Below are 24,404 nucleotides of genomic sequence, written 5' to 3' on the forward strand. Positions count from 1 at the left end.
TTTTGTAATTTAAAAATAAAAAAAATCTGTGGCTTGAATTGTCCAATTCATACAAGCTTCTTGATTAATGGCAGGTCTTACTGTTGACTGTGGTGTTGCTCAGCTTAACTAGGTTCTGTCATCTACAGACATTGTATGACATTTGACAGTGCAGTGACTGGGGATATAGTGGAACACGGAGCAGACCTGAGGAGTGAGAATTACAGTAAAATCTCAGCACTAAATGAAGAGGTATGCCTAAAATAACCACAACTAAAACAGACTAACAGTGTGTTTTAAAATGTAACCAGCATTATCAAAAAAAAAAAAAAATTGTATGTAAAGATGCATAAAGGTATTCAAAAGGTATTAAAAGTAAAGCTTTACTAAATTTTATTTTAAATGGTTTATTTTAATGGCAGATAGAAACAAGGCAAAACAGTGAATGGGAGCATTTGTTGTGTACTTATGTCTTTAAAAGAACAATATTAAATGTTGTTTTGAATGATTAAATAAGTGGCCACTATTTAGACCAATTGAATAGGTCACTGATGGTGGTAATAAGCCCAGATTAAACTAGTGCACTTCGGCTTCCAAACACTAGGAGAAGGAGATAATCATTTAAACAGTGAAACTATGGGACTAGGCAAGTAAAAACAGCAGATTGATTGATTTTACTGTATATTTATTTGCAGTCTTTGATGTTATCATTTTATTTGGAATCCCACTCTCCCAGTCAAAAGAGCGGCACTCCCACTGCCTGGGAACTCCGAGATTTTTTGCGAATTGCATCCGAGCCGATGTTGGAAGGAGAAACCACATGGAAAGAGGCACTTCAGGGAGGTAGCTATTTAATTTTGTGTAGGGGAAATATTTGAATATTATATGTATATATGTATGTATATAATATACATTCGGCTAGTGACTATATTTATGAATACAAATTAGGCAGCCACCCGTCTTTCAATTCATTAGGCAACTGAACATTTCCAAAAAGTGCTTACTCACCTTTTTGATGGTCTTTTGAGTAAATAATTGTATTATCTTGCACACAAAGACATTTACAGCACATTCTTGCAAATGCAAACCAGCTCATACAAGTGATTTGTTTAGCCCTGATCGTAATCAGCACCATACAAAAAGTATGTAATTTGTTTTACTTTTAATCATTAATAACGCAAAACATTCAGAGACAGGTGCAAATGTTTTACATGCAGAGTTATGATATTGAAGTTGAGAAGTCAATGATTTTGTCAGTGCCAAGATGTAATACATATACAAAGGCACTTTCGTGCAATCTCATCACTTATTTTTATTATTACCAGTACTGATTCATTTGGAGGGTCCTGGGTCTTTAATTCACTAATATTAATACAGTGCTACTGTATATCTTCTGATTTAAAAGTGTGTTCCAGCAAAACATATTATCTTGCCTTACTGAAGCAGGGCTATTTGCTTTGAGAAATAGATTTTTTTTTTTTTCTGGTTGAAGGTCTACACACTGGTGAGTTGAAATCCATTGTGTCTTATCGTCAGCCTGCTAATGGGAACTGCTAAAGAATTCACCGCCAGTGAATGTGCAGGTTTTTTAATGCAATGAAGAAACCTGAATGTTAAGCTGTGTTCTCTTTTGGTAAAGAAATATGTACAAATGTATTCAAATTTAACAGTTAACTGGAGCAGCAAATCTCTTTAGCAGAAGTTAGAAGATTACCTATTGCCAGTTTAAACGGACAGCCACCATACTTATTTTATATATTACATAATTTAATATTTTTGAATTGTGCTCAATTTAATACTTGAGATTTTATTTATTTATTTAGCCAGTTGTGATTTCTGGTGTCACACAAGCAGTGGAGCTTTCCAAATATTGGCCCTCTTGCAGTGAGATTTCAGATTAGATTTACAGAGAAAGGACAAAGAACATACTTGATCATACAAATCCAGGTAATTTGGTGCCTAACATGTAGTGCCTATGTAGGTTTAGGTATATTGTGTCCAGTGCTAAAGGTGAATTGGTTGTTGCTTGTCACGATGTGTTGCACACATCTGCAGACTCAGTCATGACTAGTTTACAAAACCATAGTTGTACTTTCCAGTCATGGTTTTCTGCAAATGTTAGAGGCTGCCTTGATGGACATGTTGTTCAGTGCACCCACTATCATGATAGTTGTACACAGCTCATATACAACCTACATAGGATGATCATACAAAATGTCACATATTCGCATACATTTGAATGCATTGAGGATTTTCCAATTTAATACAGTCAGTCCTCGCACTTAGGACACGTACGTTTCCTGAAAATCGCGTTGCAAGTCGAAGCACATTTTCCCATAGGATCAATGTTATAAAGTGGGGTTACGTTCCTGACACTTTGGCCAGATAACATTTTTACAAAAATGACCCGTTATATTGTGCTCATGCAAACATTTATTTAACTTTTTACACTCAGCCCGTTGATTTCAGGGCTCTGGCGCCCCGGTGGGTACGCACATATTACTCAGGCACCGTAAAAGCCATCTACCTGGCTTGTTTAAACGTACAGACTAGGAGCTTTCCAATGACGTATTCAGTGTGTGTTTCCGGTAGTAGTGCCTAGAAAGGTACCATGAAAGGTTCCTGTTGAAATGTTCCTGTCAGGACAACTGAGGAAGTCAGCACCACCGGTCACCTTTTTGTTTAAAAAAAACAAACAAAAAATGCTTATTCACTGCCAAACTTTAGATGTGTAATGGCTGCAGTATAGGATACTGACTTTAGGATTAGGGTTTCGGTGTTGGGAGAGGATTATCCTGACAGGAATATTTGGTGGTACCTTTATAGGGACAGCATATGCGATACTCCTATTTGGAACTACGATTGCCTGAAGTTAAGCCCCTCATCATGTGACAGAGTTCACAGCTTACAGTGGCTTGTGAAAGTATTGACCCCCCTTGGCATTTTTCCTATTTTGTTGCCTTACAACCTGGAATTAAAATGGATTTTTTGGGGGTTTGTATCATTTGATTTACACAACATGGCTACCACTTTGAAGATGCAAAATATTTTTTATTGTGCAACAAACAAGAAATAAGACAAAAAAACAGAAAACTTGAGCATGCATAAGTATTCACCCCCCCCCCCCCCCCCCAAAGTCAATACTTTGTACAGCCACCTTTTGCAGCAATTACAGCTGCAAGTCTCTTGGGGTATGTATCTATAAGCTTGGCACATCTAGCCACTGGGATTTTTGCCCATTCTTCAAGGCAAAACTGCTCCAGCTCCTTCAAGTTGGATGGGTTCCGCTGGCGTACAGCGATCTTTAAGTCATACCACAGATTCTCAATTGGATTGAGGTCTGAGCTTTGACTAGGCCATTCCAAGACATTTAAATGTTTCCCCTTAAACCACTCGAGTGTTGCTTTAGCAGTATGCTTAGGGTCATTGTCCTGCTGGAAGGTGAACCTCCGTCCCAGTCTCAAATCTCTGGAAGACTGAAACAGGTTTCCCTCAAGAATTTCCCTGTATTTAGCACCATCCATCATTCCTTCAATTCTGACCAGTTTCCCAGTCCCTGCCAATGAAAAACATCCCCACAGCATGATGCTGTCACCACCATGCTTCACTTTTTGGAGTGATGAGAGGTGTTGGGCTTGCGCCAGACATAGTGTTGTGTGAAATTTAATTACTTTAAATTTAAAAGGAAGTTGATGTGGAAGTAAATAAGACAATTACTTCACAGAGTAATTTTAAAAGGTCCTTTATTATTTCACACACACACACACACACACACACACACGCAGTTACATACACAGATGCTATACTGCGAATAACGATATCCCTAATGGGACACAACCCAACAAGGTTACATACAAAGATTATATTAATCACAGATCAATACAATCCATGAGACGCAACTGAACTAATTCTTACCCTTCCAAGCGGATCGGGAGAGCCCTTCGACCCTGGTAAGAGAAAGCAGCTGTCTCCAAGAAATTACCGAGCAGGACTGCGCGCTAATCCTCACGGCTGACTCTCATCAGAGCAGGGGAGAACCCCGTCCTTTATAACTTACCAAGTTAGGCTTTTGCATGCGAGAGAGTAATTGGCCAGATCACTCCCTCGAGGCTCGGCCCTCTGAATAAACCATTCCTTTCCCTAGAACATTCTAACCAAAACAAGTTATATAAACGTGACAAAAACAAGTTATATAAGATACGGGGTTATTATAGGGCAAGGGCAAAGATGAACTCGAACGCATTTCTAGAACTTTCTAGAACACACTTTTTTTATTACACATAGTGTTTTCCCTGATGGCCAAAAAGCTAAGTTTTAGTCTCATCTGACCAGAGTACCTTTTTCCATATGTCTGGGGAGTCTCCCACATGCCTTTTGGCGAACACCAAACATGCTTGCTTATTTTTTTCTTTAAGCAATGGCTTTTTTTCTGGCCACTCTTCCGTAAAGCCCAGCTCTGTGGAGTGTACAGCTTAAAGTGGTCCTACGGACAGATACTCCAATCTCCGCTGTGGAGCTTTGCAGCTCCTTCAGGGTTATCTTTGGTCTCTTTGTTGCCTCTCTGATTAATGCCCTCCTTGCCTGGTCCGTGAGTTTTGGTGGGCGGCCCTCTCTTGCCAGGTTTGTTGTGGTGCCATATTCTTTCCATTTTTTAATAATGGCTTTAATGGTGCTCCGTGGGATGTTCAAAGTTTCGGATATTCTTTTATAACCCAACCCTGATCTGTACTTCTCCACAACTTTGTCCCTGACCTGTTTGGAGAGCTCCTTGGTCTTCATGGTGCCGCTTGCTTGGTGGTGCCCCTTGCTTAGTGGTGTTGCAGACTCTGGGGCCTTTCAGAACAGGTGTATATATACTGAGATCATATGACAGATCATGTGACACTTAGATTGCACACAGGTGGACTTTATTTAACTAATTATGTGACTTCTGAAGGTAATTGGTTGCACCAGATCTTATTTAGAGGATTAATAGCAAAGGGGGTGAATACATATGCACGCACCACTTTTCCGTTATTTATTTTTTAGAATTTTTTTAAACAAGTTATTTTTTTCATTTCACTTCACCAATTTGGACTATTTTGTGTATGTCCATTACATGAAATCCAAATAAAAATCCATTTTAATTCCAGGTTGTAAGGCAACAAAATAGGAAAAATGCCAAGGGGGGTAATACTTTCGCAAGCCACTGTAAGTTTTGTTTTGAGTCCACTGCTGAAATCAGAAATTGTTAAGGGGAAATTAATAAAAACAAACGCTAAGTGACTGAGTAAGGGCGACCACGACAGGTACTGCGGTTCGGACACCGAGCATGTGCACTTGTCGCATGGCTTGTGTCTCGCCGTGTTGTAAATGCCATACCAATATCGTAAAGTCGAAGCAGGGTAATAATGCAAAAGCCATGCATCGTATTTGACTCCTCGTGTACATTATACCTACATATAATATATATGATATATATATAGCCCATATATATATCTATATATATATATATATATATATATAGTGTTAACTGTTCTTAGTCTTAGTAGTACCATTTTAATTACCATAAAAATTTAAAATGATATTGAAGTTCAGTCACCACTGGCAGTAATGTAGGGGCATTGGTCATAACCCTAAGTGTAACCCATAAAAGCCATAATAACGTGTATGATTAAAGCCAATAGCAGGTAATCTAATAAGTCAACATGTTAAAATGTGTATATTTCATTGGTTCTTTTTTTTCCAAACTCTACCTAATGATTGCTTCTTTATAGTTATACATTATTGTAGTTTCTGCCCAGCTATACCATAGCTGTCATAAACTATTAAAGATTGCCATCTGCTGGCTGAAACTAAAAAATGCAACTTGAATTTCAACTTTTTTCTTTCAATATTTAAAATGATTTTTGAGAAAGTTTATAGAGAATACATTTAAAAATAACATTTACAACAATCTAAAAAGTTAAAAACTGCATATAATACACCAAAACATAAAAACATTCCTTCAGTAAACATTGTTATGTATAGGGATAGATTAATTTCAAATAATCACATCCCTGTTGAACTATATAGGCAATGAGACAGTGGCCTTGTGAATTACATGCTTGAATTGTTAGTATTTTTAATTGTTGTATTTAGTGTTTGATATTATAGTTTAATTGTTGCTTGTTTTGTAAAGTGTTTTGGGATGGTTTGGCATGACAGGCACTATATAAAAATAAATTGATTACTATATAATATTTAACCTGCCATTTATTTTTGGTCTTGAATGCATTTGTCTTTGGATGATTCTAATAACTGCTAGAAATTTAAGTTTTATGAAAAAAGTGCTATTTTGTAGTAAAAAAAAATAATAATTTGAGAGTCTGTCTCAATGTGTGTAATATTATGCACTGCTAGAAATTAAACCTGTGAAGGTCATAGGAGCTACGTAAAGGTTATTTAACATGGGCTGTGCTATGCCAGTGTTTCATTTTGTTTAACCTGTGGGAGGTATGATATGCCACATTTTGAATCCCCCAACCTCTCATCAGTTAGTTCCAGGTTGTACACCATTATGGAAGTAGACCCTTCTTTCACACGACCTCGTCGGCCCTGCAGACCAGAACCAGTTTATCATGCAAGGAGTTCAGCCTTGAACAGCTGTCCCCAATGTACTTAAAGTAAGTTGATGTGCACAGCAACAGTGGCATTTAGAGTATGTTTGGGATGTTTAGAATTAATTTGATTATTGTGTTATTGAAAAGAAAATACCATAGGACATTTTCTTTCCTTTAGTGTAAGGATATAATGATCCAAACAATGTTTTACATTAACAATGAAAAAGGTTGTTGACTCAATACAGCTTGGGCACTTTTCTTTACAATAACAGGTAATTATGCACTGCTAGGGGTATAGAGGCTTTGCAGTAACGTTGTGATGGTCTAACATTGCTGTGAAGCTGTCAAAACTACCATACAAGCTCAGTACGAATTTAAAGAAAAATTCAGTAAAAGGAAAGTTCAGTACAAGTACGATACAATTATACGAACCGAACATACCAGACACCTCAGGGAACTGGAATTCGACATGTATAAAAATAAAATGGCAGTTATCAGAGCGTGTGATCCTTAGACAGTGCATCAGGTGTTTACACTGCTGAAAAGTGCCATAAAACTACCAAGTGTACTTGGTTGAAACTCCATCACCCTACACAGGCGAGTACATGAAGGCATTTAAAAGTACAGACAGCTACAAGTACTTCAGAGCTAGCTGGGTGCATGATCCCACGGTGTGGCACCTACATGCCATGAAGATATTTTTAATTACTGCCAGGTCAAGTGTTGTAATATTATAAATATATATTTATGTATGCATTGTGCACAACTGTCGAGTTACAAAGACTCTAGCACATTTATTGGTAGAAATGTTAGTTGCTTGAAAACATATAAAGTCAGTATACTGTAAAGTACAAAGTACAACGGAGTACAAAGACTGGCCAGCAAAATGTACTGATGAAACAAACATCTGTTGTACAATTTTACAGTGTGTCTTCATAGTAAAGTGTGATGAAGCTGATGCTGTTTGGAAGCACTCTGCTGTATTTTTTTTAATGCATTTTAAAGCTGTTAACCCTATTCAGCATTGCTCAACATGATATTTGACATACGCTTGATTTATTAGATATATCAATACCATTGCCTACATTATTGTCAATGAACAAACTTTTTGTTCAGTTTTTTTTTTTTTTTTTTTTTTTTTCACACAGTAGGATAATCGCAATTTACCTGACGCGAAGTGCTCGCTACACAGTCGTGTGTGCTGAGTTGGTGTCAAATCTTTTCTTCTTGCCGATGACCACTTCTTACGACATTCATCTTCGACAGGAATTCGGTAAAAAGAAACTCCTTCCTTCCTCCCTCTTCTGTTTGAGCATCCAACTGTCTCCTGCATACTAAAAGTAAATGTAGTCTCTCTAACTGAACTGTCGTACTACTGTATTCTCCGATTGCTGCAGGCTATGACCGTCAAGATGGCGGACTTGACAATTATAAAGTACATTTTATAATACACTTAAGTAAACACAGATTTCTACTACTATTTCTTTCAGCGTACAGTATAGTGATTAAGGCACTAGCCTAAATAGGGCTCTACGTTTAGATTTTTAACTACTGGCAACTCGGGCCACTGAGCTAGTGTTTTTATTGGCCTGGATGCAATTTTATCGGGCCCAATATATTTATACATTTTTTTTTATGATGGTTTTTAATTTCGGTATGTTTCTAACTGTGTATGGTAAACAAAGAGAGCCCACGTCTCAAAAGAAAGTGGCCTTTCAATATATGTTACTTCAGCCATTTAACATGTATATAACAAGTGCTAAAAGATGTACGGTAATCCAAACTTGGGTAACATTGAAATTAGAAAGGTAATTTAATGTTATGATTGAATATAAAGACATACTAAATACAACAATGCAGTAACTATAAGAAAAGGCAATATACTTTGAGTTAGAAAGGAATTATTAACCCTGGACTGTAGTTCAATGTAAAACATTTACTGTTGACTTTCAGTGAATGGATGGAGTAACGCAAACATTTGCACTGACCATTAAAAGTACAACCAGGTAGCCTTGTTTTGAATTATTTACAGTAATTTGAATTCGATTCATCTGATGTCAGTACTTTATGGCTAGTTGTAATTAGTAATGTTTAACTATTGTAATGTTGGAATGTATTGTCCATTGTTTTGACCAGGTTACAATATTTACACTATTAAGATTATTTTATAACTATTATTTTTTAGAATTAAGCAGATGTAGAATATTTGGGTTGCTATATGATAGGTGTTATTTTATTCTGAATACACTACAGCAAAAAATATTATTTGGTGGTTTGCGCAATATTATGCTACTGTTGCTTTAATTGGAAGAGCTACGTGCTGTGACGTTGCTGCTCATTGAGTTCGGCGTATTTTAATTCCGTAAACAAATGAAAAAACCTGTACCTAAGGAAGTAGGGTACAAAGCGAAGAAATCTCGTCATGGACATTGTTTGAACACTTTCTAAATTTTACATTACACTGTTTTGCTGTCTGCATGTGCACACGAATTTGCCTTTTACTCTTGGTAGCGTAAGGGACCAGAGTTCGGGTAATCGAAAACACAAAAAATGTTGCACCCTGTGTATTCAAATAGGAAGCTATTCGAAATGATCATCAAAACGATATTCATAATACAAAATAATAACAATCCTACTCAGAGCGTTGTCACCAAACAAGGCTAAACATTACTTTTTTCCTCTGTCGTAATGAAGCCTCCACTCTAAATGTTCGTCTTCATATTTTTTCATAATTACATTCTTTATGATTTATTGATTTCAGCACTTCCCTTTTGGCTCATTGGTTGCTTTGTTGTAGAAAACCCGATTTGTAAAAGATTTGCCGCGGGAACGAGTACCAACACAACATAGTCCCAGATTCTGACTGTACAACAAATATGACGCACAGCGGGAAAGTTAGGATTAGTTCGTAGTTATGTTTTTGTAAATTAATTTTGAGCTTTTTGACACACTGGCCCATTTTCCTGAAACGGAAGCCATATATATATATATATATATATATATATATATATATATATATATATATATATATATATATATATATACTAGTTAAATGTAACCGACCCAGTCGGGCCTGTGGTGCATCATAACTACTGGCCAAACTGCGCTCTCTACCGGCCCTGGGCCACCGGGCCATGGTTAATGTTGAACCCTGCTAAACATTTCTTTACTTGACATTGTTTCATATGAATTTTAACTTTTTGAGTATTTCCGGTTTCTGAAAGGGAACTAAATTCTTACAGTTAATCAGAAAACAATGCATGCTATATATTCTCACAAGACCCTTCCACCCATGTTGTTTCTTTTCATTACACGCCACCTTCCCTTTCCCAACCTTGCATCAGGTTTCGCCTTGTTTTAGGCGATAGTCAGCTGCTGTGAGTGCTCTAACGGTCGAGACCAATGGGCCAGCCTTTTGCAGCAACTGCATTCTTGTAACAGAAAACCAATACAATCTTCTTACCAGTTTTTGTTTCCTGACTAAAATGGGAGATAACCATTCAGATGCAATTGGAAGTTAAACAGTTCAAACCAGGTACACAGGTTTGTACCATTTGATTTTGATCTTGTGTTTGTCAGATGTTTCCTGATGCTGGTAAAGAAATCATGGAGAGTAGAGTCTGGCATGGAGAGAAACATCACGCTGCTCTCCTGGGTCAGATGCTTGCAGGTAAAGCAGTCCTGTAGGACATGATGTGTTAGAGTCTCATGGAATACGGGGAAGATTGTACCCATGTTGTAGTATTTGTTCAAGGCTAAATAACTTCAAATGCCATTTATTTGGTCACCTTTTCTTTACTTTTTATGACGTTTACAATCAGTCAGCATGGTTCTGAGTTCTGTCCAGTATTTAATTTTCTCTGTATCTGTGCATGAACAATAATAGTTGCCTGCTAAATTTTATGGTGACCTTGTCAGCTGTTATTTATTGTAAACAAATGTACAGCTCAGTATACTGGTGAAACTAGCAAATTAGTAGCCACAAGATTTACACTACATAAATATGATTGGGACCACTGGGAGTGCAGTCTCACTGCACAATTTTAAATTGCTTGATTCGATTACCTTTTGGTTTTATATGCAACCAATACGCTTAATGCAAGAAAGAACAAAAAAGAAACAAGCAATAGCACAACTAATAACTGATAGCCCTTTTGGAAATAACCACTGTACTAGAAAAATGTGCCACTTTAGACCTCCTCTGCCATCTCATCTTTTTATTTTTATTTTATTCCCCTCTTCTACCAGTCCTTTTAGTATTCATGTCTTTGTTTTATGTTATTTATTTCTACTTATTTATTTTCTTCTCTTTTTTAATTAGCAACACACCATTGCAAGCTTAATATCCCATTCATGGGTAATTAGCACTCACCCACTTCTTGACCATTAAGAGTTCATTCACAGTCTGTCGGGGGTGGAGTCCTCACTCTAAAATAATGTTTATAGTAAATATCAAACCATTCCAACATTTGGAGATATTGAGAGACATCTAGCCTACAGACCTTTCAGGTCTATTGTAACTGAATGAACAGTGCATTAGAAAGTATTGAAAGTGTCTGAAAAGATGGCTGGCAGAGACTCAACATACAGTGGTTTGCAGAAGTATTCATCCCACTGCAAAGTTTTCACATTTTGTTGGCACCTGAGCGTACTCCACGACACTTTAAAATTAGACTTTACATGTAGAATCTACTGCATCCCTAAATCAACTCAGGTGCAAATTATTTGTTTGGAAGGTCACAATTAGTGAAATGGTTTCAGCCTGTGTGTACTCAAAATGGTTTAAATTGTAGATCCCTCAGGTATATAAAGACTTTCAAGCTTTCAAACTCACATAGTGATCCAGCAAAGAAACCATGAAGACCAAGGAGCTTTCAGAACAAGTCAGGGATAAAGTGGTAAAGAGGCACAGAGCAGAAGAAGGGTACAAGAAAATTTCAAAGGTGCTGATTATCTCTCTCAGCACAGTGAAGTCCATCATTAAGAAGTGGAAGATACATCATACCACCCAGACACTACCCAGATCAGTTTGTCCTCCCAAACTGAGCAACTGGGCAAGCAGGAAACTGGTTTGGGATGTAACTCTGAAGGCAACAATGACCTTGAGAGGTCTGCAAAGTTCTGCATTTGAGATGGGAGTCAGTGTTCACACATTAAGCTGGTCCCTACACAAAGCTGGCCTGTATGGACTGGTGGCAAGAAAGAAGCCATTACTTAAAAAGCATCATCTTAAAGCACAGATGGAGTTTGAAAAAATGCGTGTAGACGATAATGCAGACATGTGGAAAAAGGTTTTGTCGTCAGGTGAGACACACATTGAACCTTTCGGTCTAAATTCCAAGCGTTGCATCTGGCGCAAGTCCAACACTGCACATCACCCAGTCAGTGCCATCCCAGCTGTCAAGCATGGTGGTGGCAGCATCATGTTAGGGACTGGTAAGCTTGTCAGGATAGAGGGGAGAATGGATGGTGCAAAGTACAGGTGAATCCTTGAGGAAACCCTGCCTGAGTCAGCCAAGACTTTGTAACTGGGGAGGAAATTCACATTTCAGCAGGATAATGACCCAAAGCCAAAGCCACACTGGAGTGGTTGAACAAGAAGAGAATTAATGTTCTTGAGTGGCCCAGTCAAAGTCCTGACTTGAATCCAATCGGAAATTTATGGTGAGACTTGACGGTTGCAATCCATCGACGATCCCCAACAAACTTATCAGAACTGAAGCAATTTTCCTGTGAAGAATGGGCAAAGATTTCACCATCCTACTGTGCAAAGCTAGTAGAGACCTATCCAAAACGACTCATAGCAGTGGTTGCTGCAAAAGAAGCTTAACCAAGTACTGACTTAAAGGGCTGAATACTTGTGCAACCAGTAAATTTCATTTTGTACATTTTCTTTACAAGTTTTGCTCACACATTAACCTCCTCCTCATATAACAGTGTTCAGTTTAACCACTACAGCTTTGAATGAAAAAGTTAGTTTGAAAAACTGAACACACAGTATTTGTAATTCAACAAAATGTGACATTATTGGTACAGGGTGAATACTTCTTCAAAACACTGTATTTCTCACTATTGGTAAGAAACATCACACTTTCACTGCTAACACTAAAGTTGTGACTGCCAATGAAAAATGTACCGTAAGCTACCTCCAACACAGGTGACACTGTTCAAACACTTTAATTGGCCATACGATTAACCTTTGCATAATTTTTTGTTGCCTTTTTTACTTCATATTGTGTTTAACCTTCATTGTTAATCCAGTTACAATACATTCATATCAGTTGAAGAATGTGTCTTTGTGCTCCTGTTACGCAGAACCTCAAGTCCAGAAGTCCAGTTTGCAGTGCCATCCTGCTACAGATGTCTTCCAGATGATGGGTGTTGAGCCAGACCCTTCAGTAAATGTAACTGTAGAAAGACTTGTCTATAAACACTTAAACCCAGATGAGCCAAGCCTCTTGGAGATGCTGAACACAGATGCACATAGTGCAGCAGAACTCCCACCAGCTAAAGCAGAAACATTTTCTACCCTCACCTTGATCCAATTAGGCAGTAAGTTTCTAGATCATCTTCTTTGATAGCAAAGCTGGGCCTACTGACTTTTTAATAATCATTAAAAAGAAGTAAAGGAGGATAAAGGCACCATAAGCATTCTAAGCACTAGAACTAAAAGGTCAATATAATTACAGATGTTTGCTTTGTGTACTTTAGGTCCTGAAACATTTGTGTTTTACTTTTAAATGCAAAATTCTTCTTTTACATGGACTTTGTATCTACTTTTTCATGACAAGATTTTGTATGTTTTAATGATTTGAAAATTAACGGAAGAGTAAAACACCTTTTAATTTAAGGTGAACAAGAGCGCGTTTTCAATGTATTGTACATTTAGATGGCACTAGCTGAAATGTGTGTCTTTCACTTAGTTTCTTGTAGCTTACAATTCTGGTTGAGCATGTTGAAGTTTTAGATGATTAAACTTTAAATTTTTTACTGTTTGTTTCATTCTGCAGATATTTTGACAAATTCCAGCATGGACGCAGGTCAGCATCATGCTTCCTTTATAAAAACTGGATATTTAAAATGTTCTATCTGTCCTGTGCTTTTTAACAAGGATTCATAAAACATAACCTTTCTTCATTTCAGAATACCGTAGACGCTGTGCCACACCTCCTGAAAATAAACTCAAATCCATTCTTAAAGACTTAAAAAATAAAAATGAGACCAATGTTCAAAATAATATTCAGAAAGCACAACATACAGCTGCTGACGTCCCTGCAAGTAAGACTTCTCAGGTCAGAAGCAGTACCAGCAGTGAGATTTACAAAAACCAAACAAGTGCTGGAAGGAATAGGAGGTCTTCCAGTGCAGCCTAAAAATGTCTCATTATCGGCAGGTCTGAAAAAGACATAAAAGGCCCCTGCAACAAGGGCACAGAATGGAGACCACAGCAGGAGGATTTGGATCCGCTCGCCAACTTCATAATGCTGAGATCCAAGCTGACAAATGCAGTTGCTGCTCCTCCCAAAGCCAAAAGCAAGAATGAGAGTCAAACCAAAGCCCATTAACTTTTTACACACAGGAGCTCTATAAAGATTGATGAGGAGCTACTGGCCTCTGGAGGACAAATGCCAGCCCTGCAGATGTCCGTATGAGCTCATTGGGCACCTGGCCAGTAGGGGCTGCTGTAGCCTGTTGAGAAACAGTCCCTGACGATTTTGCCTCCCTAACCCCCACAGCCAGTGTCAATGCTAATGTGCTGATCCCTGTGGAATCCCAAGTGAAGATCAGCAACTTCACACAACCAAGAACATGTATTTGTGATCCTTTCACTGTATGACTCACCCTGCACACCACACATGCTTTTACCGGGTGAGCCACTTAAGGATTACACAGTGCTATTTTTTATTAGGAAAATAAAGCATTGTCACTTATCTTTTATCAACCACACACACTTCTTCAGTTTTTATCAACACCTACGTCTTGGAACATCTTACACGGTGTATACTTTATAGTCCATCATACTAGGATCCATTATAAGTGGAATGCACCTAGAGTATGTCATGAACCAATTTCAAAATGTGTCAGCTTTGAAAAAATAAGCTGTAAAATGTGATTTTCTTTTAAAGATACAAAGGTAGAAGATATGTTTGCCTGTGCAACCCCCAAAGAAGTAGGCTCTGCTGCCAGGCCTGTGATACCAGAGAAAACCAAGACAGAAACGAGGAACACTGCTGTGATTGAGGTCCAAGCATCAGGTATCAGATTTAACACAATCGAATATATATTCATCAGACATGCTTACTGTGAATTATAGCTTGAACTCACGATTGTTACTATTATATCCCCAACAAATCCACATACATTCAAAATGTAGTGTTTTATTTGTTTTGTTTTTACTTTATTATCTTGGTCAAGACTTAATTAATCAAATTGACTTCATTTTTAAGTATAACAAAAACATACCTATAGTTGCACACATTTTTTAGGTCAGTGTCAGTTAACAATTGTATTTTAATGAATATGAAACTAACCATATGCCAAAATATTCCAAATGTACCCCATCAGATTGTGAGGGGCTTTCACAGTATTTGAATTGTGGTGACCTTTTAGCGTGTTTAGTTTGCAGAGATTCATAAGGTTTGATTAATAATAATTTGTTTTTTGAAAAAGCTTTGTTTCTATTTTTGTGTTTTGACAGAGAGCCAATACAGAGCCTACTGTCTACTTCAAGATATTGTATCCCCTGTTCTCTTTAGTTCAAAAGAACTGGGCATATCTGCTGCTGTCTTGGGGGACTTTGCTACTCTGACTTTTGACCAAACTCGGTTCTTGTTGAAACGGCAGGAAAAAGTGGTGCCACCACTTTTGTTCACTCACTAGTGATATTTTGTTATAGTTACTTAATCAAGGTTTCAAGGTTTACATGCATGTAGACAGCAAATACTTGATGGAACAGTGAACTGTGGTTTCTGTGTAAATTATCAGCTCAACTATGTACAGTATCTTCAGTGTTGTCTACATTGTATTTTGTATCAATGTCTTGAGATTATGGAATATAGAAAGCTCTTTCTAAGACAGCTATTTTAGTTTTTTGAAAAACTATAATAAAATAATTAATTACCAGCAATATGAGCAGTCAGGCTCCCGCTAAACTGATCTTAATTGCTCTTAACTGATCAGACTTTTACTAGGTTATCCAACTAGGAATCAGTCTCATCTGACTAGGTTGATTTACCTGTTGAAAGAGATCTTGACAACCATTAAGGGAAAGCCGTTCACCTTGATGCTCACTTTGCTGGCACATGATTATTTTATTATACTATTCCAGGTACATCCATATGTGATGTAAAACAAAATATTTGATGCAGAATGACCCCTCTGTTTATGTATAACAATGATGATAATAAAAAAATTGGTCTTGCAGGTAAACCAAGTGAAAAAGACGTAACGATGTATAAGCACGCCACTGTGGTGCATCTTTTGGTGACAGTTCGAGACCTGTTGCTTATGTGTGACCTTAACACAGCTGTAGGTCAGTGTTAAAACCAATATATTTCTTAACTTTTCAGTATATATTTACAGTAAGCACAGTGTAAATAATTACAATGTAATGGCCTTCATTTAGGACTGTTTTATATCTGTGTTTGTATGTGAGTTTTGCCAATGTGTCTTTTTTGTGATTGTGCTGGCTGGCTGGAAATGTAACTTTTTTTTTTTTGTTCAGTGGTCATTAAGAGGGAATGCTATGAATTTTGAGGTAAGGCTATCAAAAATAAGCCTAAATGTGTAACTCTTTAAAAAAAAAACATTGGGGGGGTACTATAAATAAGTTCAAGTTTAAGTTATTTTTAGCTATTTTTGAGTTTTATGTAAATCGTTTTTTTTTCCGGGGCTTTCATTTTTGGTATACAGTATGAAATTACCGTTTTTCAGTTACTTTCCAAAATGCTTGAGCATGTTTTTTTTCAGTTAATCTGTATAGTAGTAACTTGACAGTACTTGCACCTTTAGTTGTACCTTCTTTTGTTTGCTGTCTTCCACAACAAAATCCCTATGGTCACAGGCACATTTTTCTGGGGTTTTTGTGTGTTGGCATTATTGTACATTTCGCCAGAATTCTGTTTTAAATCATCCATATCTTAACTAATACAGCTTTAAATCCCGCTAACAAGCCCTCATTCCTGATTGTAACCTCATTTTAAATCATGCACGGAGTCTCCAATAGAAATGTAGGAATGTGCTGTCACTCAGTAGTTGGGGCGGGTTTAAAGTATTCAGAACGAATCAATGATAGATGCAGTCAGTAACGTGGGACATTGCCCAGCAGCACTGGGAAATGTATTTATTATTATTTTTGCAGTAGGTTTAATTTTTTCATGGGAAAAGGGTAAAGTCAATGTGAATTGATTAACCATTTCCACAGTTTTTCCAGTGTTTATTGGCTATCCACCACTTTCATTTTTTTGTATTGGGGGGTGGGACGGGGGGTGAGGGGTTATCGGTTAAAACCAAAAATCAGAAGCCCTAATCATAGTGTGTTTTAAATAAACACAACATACATTTAAATCAATACTAACCATAACAAAACACTAGTTTTTACAAAAACACAATAAATACACCCATTTTAAAATAAGCAATACATTTAAACAGCAGGGCTTTGCCCTGCCCCCTAGTCATGTGCACGGCTTTCCCTCCACCCTGCCACACAATTGTTGATTCTTTTTGAGCTGAAACTTTAAAACCCTTTAAGGGAAGTGTATACTGTCAAATTAGGCGATTAAAATATTACAAGGAACTGCAGGGAATCCACATGACCCAGATACTGCCGTCACAAGGTCTCGTGGCTATCTGAGGCATGTTTTTTTTTAGTTTTTATGTCAGACAGTTTTTATGTTGTGAAAGATGTGAATTATGAGGGGTTGTACGTAATAGCGGAAGCAGGAAGACTCAGGAGATGCACAAACTAAATAAACAACATGATCAAAATAAAAAAGGTACTGGCCCTTTGAACAGGGTCAGGAGTTTCCAATTGTCGCCAAAGCTGAGAACAGTGACTATAAGATTCTGTACTGAACCAGCTCTATGGCCAAAAGTTTTGAATCGCCTAGAATTTTAGGATTGAGACCTCATTACAAATATCTATATATGAACATAATTTAGATATTTTATGTAATAGCATGTAATCAAAGAAACTACAAAATGATATTGTACAAGAAGCCATACTAGTAGTACAGTATTTCATTTTTTTATTTTTTTAATTTATCAGTTTTTCATTAAGTATATGGAAAACTAGAAAGTGGTTTGTAATTCAGTATGTTAACGTAACATTATTCAGCAGGTTTCATTTAACTTTATGAAGCAGCATTTGTTAATTCTGTAGGGTGAGGCAAACCTTTTGGCCATAGCTGTAGCTGATACACAGTTTTTTCTTTTTATTTATTTATTTTTTAAATAAAAGTCCTGTAATATATGTTTTATGTAATTGCTGTGTACAGCACAGTTTTTGAAGAGTAAACATCAGAAATTCAAAGTAATGAGAAATCACAATAAATAGATCTTCAGTTCCCTGTGAGTTTGTCATAACAACATTGAGAACCATTATCATAAAACTTGTACGTTTGTTACAGTAAGCTTTATAGATCATTGTTAAGGAGACACAGAGGTAACGAAAATCGTGAATTTGGAAATGGATTTGGTTTGGTGCTGCCTTTATATCCTTAAATGCAATACAAATAAGCAAGTATCTGTGAATTGTTTGGTTGTGTATCCACACTGCATTTACGTGTAGCTATGTAGGTCAGCGAATGAGATTTGTATTTTGTAGCTGAGCGAGCATGTAAATGAACACAAATCGTATGTTACTGTAACTCTTGGTTGTGATCTTCACATACATACAGCGCATGTTAATTTATTTTTTTAAACAAAAGTGGGCTTGCAACTTCAAAATACGTTAATTACTACTTACATTGTATTTCTTGAAACTTTTTTTCATACAATGTAGTGTACCTAAGTAGTCTGTTGAAAATACTCACTTTCTCTAAAACTAAACATTGCTAAACAAAATACTTCAGTCTGCCATTGAACATATATATTTTTTTTTAATTTCCTGCAAACTGTAGTTAAAATGAGAGTTTTATCTGTTTTGTAGTCTTTTTTTCTGATCTTTGTGATGCCCCGCTTCTTGGACACAGTGCCTGTCTGTGTGATTTGACTTTTTAACTTTTTTGTTATTCTTACCAAGGGTCAGTGCTCTGTAGGCTACTCATAAACAACCAATTTAAACATCTTGTTCTTATTATTGAAGAACATACAAAGTTTCATTTTTTGGTAATAAAAACAATTATTTGACATGCTGTTTTATATATATATGTATATGTACATTTACGTCGGCCGTGCACAGAGAAATAGGAACACAATGTATTTCAAACACCGTCTGTTTCGCTACACAGCCGATGTGAAAGCCTGCATCGTACAGTATTCTAAAAATAAAAATTAAAAAAAGAATGTTACGTTGGTGTGAAAGGACCTTTAACTAAGTTTTGTAAGATTTAAACTTGCCAGCAGTCAAAAGCAATATTCTTTATATTGATGGTTTTGGTGTACTATTTAAAAGCTCTTGTGTGTTGAAGTAGCTAAACCTACATTATTTGGTGGCCTTTCTGTGACCTGTCCTTGAGTTTATGTTTTTTTTCACCGCAACTCGCCCGTGAAATGTACTAAAAGTCATCGTGCCAAAATCACATCCTTAATCATTGTGTTTACTGTATTTTTATTTATTTTTTATTGTTACGCAAGCTGTTATTCAAACACATTTGTGTAATCTATTCTGATCACATATGAGACTACTTATTCTGTTGACTTTTTTTTCCCCTGAATCTGTTTATTACAGACTATCTGGCAAGAGCCAAAGAAATGTATGTCAGCACACTGGGGTCTTGTTTGGATGACCTCTGGAAAAGACTGAGGGTCGTGCAGTACATCAGCCAGAAGAATGAGGAAGCCAACCCTAAAATAGCAGAGCTCCAGCGGAAGATGTTGGCATGGATACAAAGAAACCATTCTCGGGAGCAGAGTCATAAAGTAGGTCTCTAAACCCAGCTTCTATTCTCTGAAGGCTGGAAATCTTTTGAACATTAGGAATCATGAAGATAAAAGCAGGTGAGCAAGGATGAGTTAAAATTGTAGACAAAGCCTATACTAGCATTGTCTCATTTTTCCCCCTAAACTATGTCACCTTTACAACAGAAACCATAGTTTGGCAGCAGACAGTACAAAAGTATAAAGGCAACCAGTTTATTACAGGAGTCATGTTTCACACTACACTAAAATATGTGTGTGTGCTGTAGTTTAGTCTTCCATGCACTGTAATTTGTTAAAGAACAGACCTTGTTGACAGACTAACAGTTGTGCACTATAGATTACATATTCCTTTTGCACACTAACTCAAAATTGAGGGTTTCCAGACTTATACTATAGGTATAGTACATTCACAACTTTGTGAATGTACTATACCTATAGTTTTGCATCAAGCTAACTGCCGAGTAAACCTCCCAAGTGTTGGTATTTTTAAAGCACGACTAAAAAACCTTAATGGAATGTTACTCTAGTAATGCTTTTGTATAGATCACATGATTTATTTATCATCTTTCACAATGGTGTCATAAAATTCTCAGTGTGCATATTGATGGAATTGTCCTTAATAAGGATGCATGTTCCTTCCTCCATTCTGGTCATAACACTGTCGGTCATGAAGATTTCCAGCCCAGGCTTGCTTTCTTAGAAGGCAACTCTCAGCAATGCCAAGTGCACAACCTATTTATCATATGATCGGGGTCCTTTAGGTGGGACTGAAGACACAGAATGAAGAGCCCAAATGCATCAGCAGAGAGGTAGATTATATATAGACAAGGCTTCATTTATAACACAACCAATCGGTGCTGCTTCTGTGGGGGCTAGGTGGGGACTATGAATCAATAGAAAATAATTCCGTTGATCTTTGGCCTCTAAAGGAGGAATTGTATGACGAGCAGTTTGCAAGCACAAGGCCTGGTGGGAGCCATACAGAACGGACTTCAAGTGGACAGGCACAGGCTCAGGTCTCTGCCCTGTACTACAGCAAATCAGCTGGACAAACAAATAGAGAGCTACTTTGAGAGGAGGCCCCAACATTCCCAGGTTTACTCTGCCCAACAGACAGCCATTTCCTCCCTGTCAATGGAAGAGCCTTCCTTTCCCAGTGATTATGCTGGTCCTGAATCCAACAGCATGCCATTGTGTGTGCCAAACCAGCCAGCAGATCGTCTGTGTGTTGACAGCCATCCATTTGCTCGTGCTACTAGATCAACAGCCAACTCTGCGTTTGCTTACCAGAAATCTGAATATAGGAGTGATGTCAGCAAGCAACTAGAGAATTTCTCTAAAAGAAAACTACATGGAAACCCACACCACCCGAACAGTACTACCAAAATAGCGTGAGAAAAATGGGAGGCTTATTTTTATTTTTGAATGAAAACTAAGTATTGGACAGAGCAACAACAATTATTATCTTTTTTTTTGTAAGAAACACAGAACTTTATTTAATAAAACAAGACACAAATACTCTACCATAGCAGTCTGTTTACTCCATTAAGGACTGACATTATTGAGTTACGAAGCATTTCCTATTGATCTGTTGCACCAACATTAGCCTTCCTTCTCACATTCATGCAGCTGTTGTGTTTACATTGCATTGTAAACTCCAGGAAGCTTGTCTGTGCTGTTTTGAAGGGTTTATTTTAAGGACAGCAAAAACTTAAATTAAAGTGAGAGACCAGTCCTTGAATAATCCACAACACAAGGCAGCTATGAGATAGTCACATAAAACAGGCAATTCCTTTTTCTTTTTGCAACAGTTGATTGAGTAGGAAAAACTGGCAGTGATTTTGCAAGCACCATTCTGGAGATACAGTAAAGAGACATGGGCCAAATCAATTACATGTAACTTGCATGGAAAAAGCATTTTAGGAAAACATAAAACCAATACATAGCTTGGTACAAAAGAATTGATGCAAGTGGCAGGTGTTTTTTTTTTTCCTTTTCATTGTCCCTACAGTGGTCTTGAACTTTTCACTTGTCTATATAGATTTCCAACCTTATCAGTATGTTGTCCACTTAGTTCTTGTTCATTAGAATCCACTGTGAATAACTGTACTTGCCATCTGTAACCACTGCCAAAATCAAAAGACAGCTGGAGACTCAAGTCATTTCCATACAAAAAGTTTTTGGAGACAACAGGCCACCAGTTCTCAGAATAGACCGTTTGATTACTGCAAGTTTCCAACTGTCCCTATCTTGACACTGTGGGCTCTATTCACAAAGCTTTAAGACATAAAAAATGTATTTATGAAACTTGTTAATTAAACCGTCAATAGCCCGGAACACTTTCAGGAATACTAAATATTATTTTATTCATTAAAACTTTAACCACTCATAAGTTAAAGCTTTGTGAATAGAGCCCTATATTTAGATACCAGGTAAGTGGCAAAGTACAAAAGTAGCTTGCAATGCTGCATTGTGTGAGAGAATTTAAAACTTTCATGAATTTAAACAAAATTCAAGGTTAAAAAAAAAGCATTGCAAGACCAAATAAATAAGCTGAATAATTTATTTGTTTTCTGATTCTATTCCAATCAAACTAGAAAGCCATTAATGACTGCTTCTTGGAAATAAGACCAGCTTAGATAATGAAATTCAAGACGGAAGTATAGAGGAACATTTTATTAAATTAGAGTGAATGAAAACAGAAAAAAAAAAAAAAAAAACATTTTGTTAACAGAATGTGGATTTCGCTTACACTCCAGAGCACTCGGGTCAACACCCACCCAGAGTCTAAGGGATTGTTGGGTCAGTGTTACTTCAACCATGGTCTTGTTAATTTCCAGTCACATTAAAGCACAGACTCAAGTATCAATTGGAATAAGAAGTGCAGCTTGGGGGTGGGGAGGAGGAGGAGGCTTGTAAAAATGACAGCATGCAAGTTTAAACACAAATGATCTGGACAGAAAGGTCTTTTCACACCAAAGAAGTCAATCAATCTGAAGCACTGTCCTTAACAAAGTACTGAATACATTTTGTGTATCTTTCAGCACTAAGTACTATGACAGCAGTACTGTTTCATGATAACTAATAAAGTGCTATATATTTTGGGAATATCTTTTAATATTCTGTATACATTATACATTTCATTGGTTGTTTCGAATGGTGTTATATTTGCTGCACTTTCTTTACTCAAGCTGTGCCTGTTTAGTATAACAAGCTCAAATATAATTTCATATAACTTCCTTAGTAAGCATTTTAATTTCCACAACAGTTATGGTAAGGAAGGTTAAATGATATTCAATGAGCTATGGACTACTCAGAAAAAATCTTTATTACAGTGCTGTCCAAGTTTATCAGAAATGTTACATGCATTTTTTTATTTCAAAGTTCTGTCTAAAGTAATTTTAGCTGACAAAATAATTCCTTACATTTTCTCTACCATGCACATTCATTCATTAAGTAGGTTTCAAATGAGCAGTTTTAAAAGACACACGTGTCAGCAAACTTGTATTTTCATTTTAAAAACATGATATCTGATACAACTGTAGATTATCTAGATCTAAATCTGTGTTTACAAGCCATGCTTTCTGTTATTTCTCCTGTAAAGTGAAATTGCCCTTGTCATTCAGTGGCATATTTCCTGTTGGTAACTAATCAGCTGACATACTTTCAGCCAGTAACATGCTGTGCAGGTGGTAATGAAGGAATTCAGCAGAGATACAATGCCTGGAAGATGAGGCAAGCAAACTGGGAATATTCTTTATTCTAGTGTAGCACCAGACCTGTTTTAAAACTCCACATTTGAGACTTTTTGAGGCTGTATGTAGGCCTAGTTAATGAAAGTGCAAAATTTATATGATTGATGACATTATTTTGTTATCTACAAAATTGATATGATTGATGACATTATTTTGTTATCTACAATTAAAATATGAAAAGAAAACTTTGAATTGCAAAAGAATCACACACAAAAACAAATCAAATGGCTTCAGTGCATACAGAGGCTATCTCATAGGCAATGCTGTGTTTTTTTCTTTTACTGTTTATTTGAATTTAAATTAGATTATATATCTTCCATAAACACATCTCGCTGTGTAGAGAGACTAAATGGTCTGCCACTTTCCCACTCTTAGTAAACATGTCCACTGAAGTGTCCAGGTCTTACGCCAGTCAATCACAGGCTGCTGGGCTGGTTAAGCGTGTATTTGTGCTGACCGTATTTCAGCTCAGTCCTCTGCCAAGCTACGCCCACCACAATTTCCGTATCAAGGATTCGGAGAGCGGCAGTTATGTTCTGAAGATATTCAACTCGGGACAGCCGCAATGCAAAGATGGTGGAGACCTAAACTAGAAACATGGTCCTAAAGATAAAGAGGCTGCCCACCCCCACAGCACTGCTGACCAGAGATTGGAAACTCACATCTCTGGAGTCTGTCGGTACAATTTGCCATTAGTTTATGACCACATGTGTTGTAGACTGGAGGTTCTGGTGTATTCACTGGAGCAGGTGACCGATTTTGAGGCATTGCAGTGCAGCTCTGTGTAGTCATGAACGTTACAACTCGAATAGCTGTTGGAAGGAATGCATTATGTTGATTTCATTAGGTTGTTACCTTGCGCTAATGCTCTCTAATTATAATACCATTAATCATACTTGTGGCTCCTGCTTGCTTCACCCATAATGTTTTTTTTTTTTTCACTTGAAAATGTGTCATTATAAGTCAATATATACTGTGGTCTTTAAATTACTTTGTTTCATGATAATGC

The 24,404-nt window shown here is 37.0% G+C and overlaps 1 protein-coding gene across 4 annotated transcripts; it reads left to right on the forward strand.

Moving 5' to 3' along the window:
* Nucleotides 1-6,074: 6,074 nt before the first annotated feature.
* LOC121314737 lies at nucleotides 6,075-24,207 on the forward strand. Of its 4 annotated transcripts, XR_005950145.1 has the most exons (8): nucleotides 6,078-7,833; nucleotides 10,140-10,230; nucleotides 12,876-13,112; nucleotides 13,571-13,600; nucleotides 13,704-14,429; nucleotides 14,687-14,815; nucleotides 15,259-16,092; nucleotides 19,450-24,207. XR_005950145.1 is itself a non-coding variant. In XM_041248335.1 (4 exons), exons 1-4 carry the CDS (start codon nucleotides 7,656-7,658, stop codon nucleotides 13,931-13,933), a joined length of 675 nt encoding a protein of 224 aa, XP_041104269.1. In that variant the 5' UTR covers nucleotides 6,100-7,655; the 3' UTR covers nucleotides 13,934-15,248. The 4 variants fall into 4 exon arrangements, 1 of the variants encoding a protein (XP_041104269.1); XR_005950144.1 differs by having other exon boundaries at nucleotides 6,075-7,833; nucleotides 13,704-14,815; XR_005950146.1 differs by having other exon boundaries at nucleotides 6,079-7,833; nucleotides 13,704-14,815; nucleotides 15,985-16,092.
* The last annotated feature ends 197 nt before the right edge of the window (nucleotides 24,208-24,404 follow it).

The sequence above is a fragment of the Polyodon spathula genome, chromosome 1, assembly GCF_017654505.1.
Source record: "Polyodon spathula isolate WHYD16114869_AA chromosome 1, ASM1765450v1, whole genome shotgun sequence".
Lineage (NCBI taxonomy): Eukaryota > Metazoa > Chordata > Actinopteri > Acipenseriformes > Polyodontidae > Polyodon > Polyodon spathula.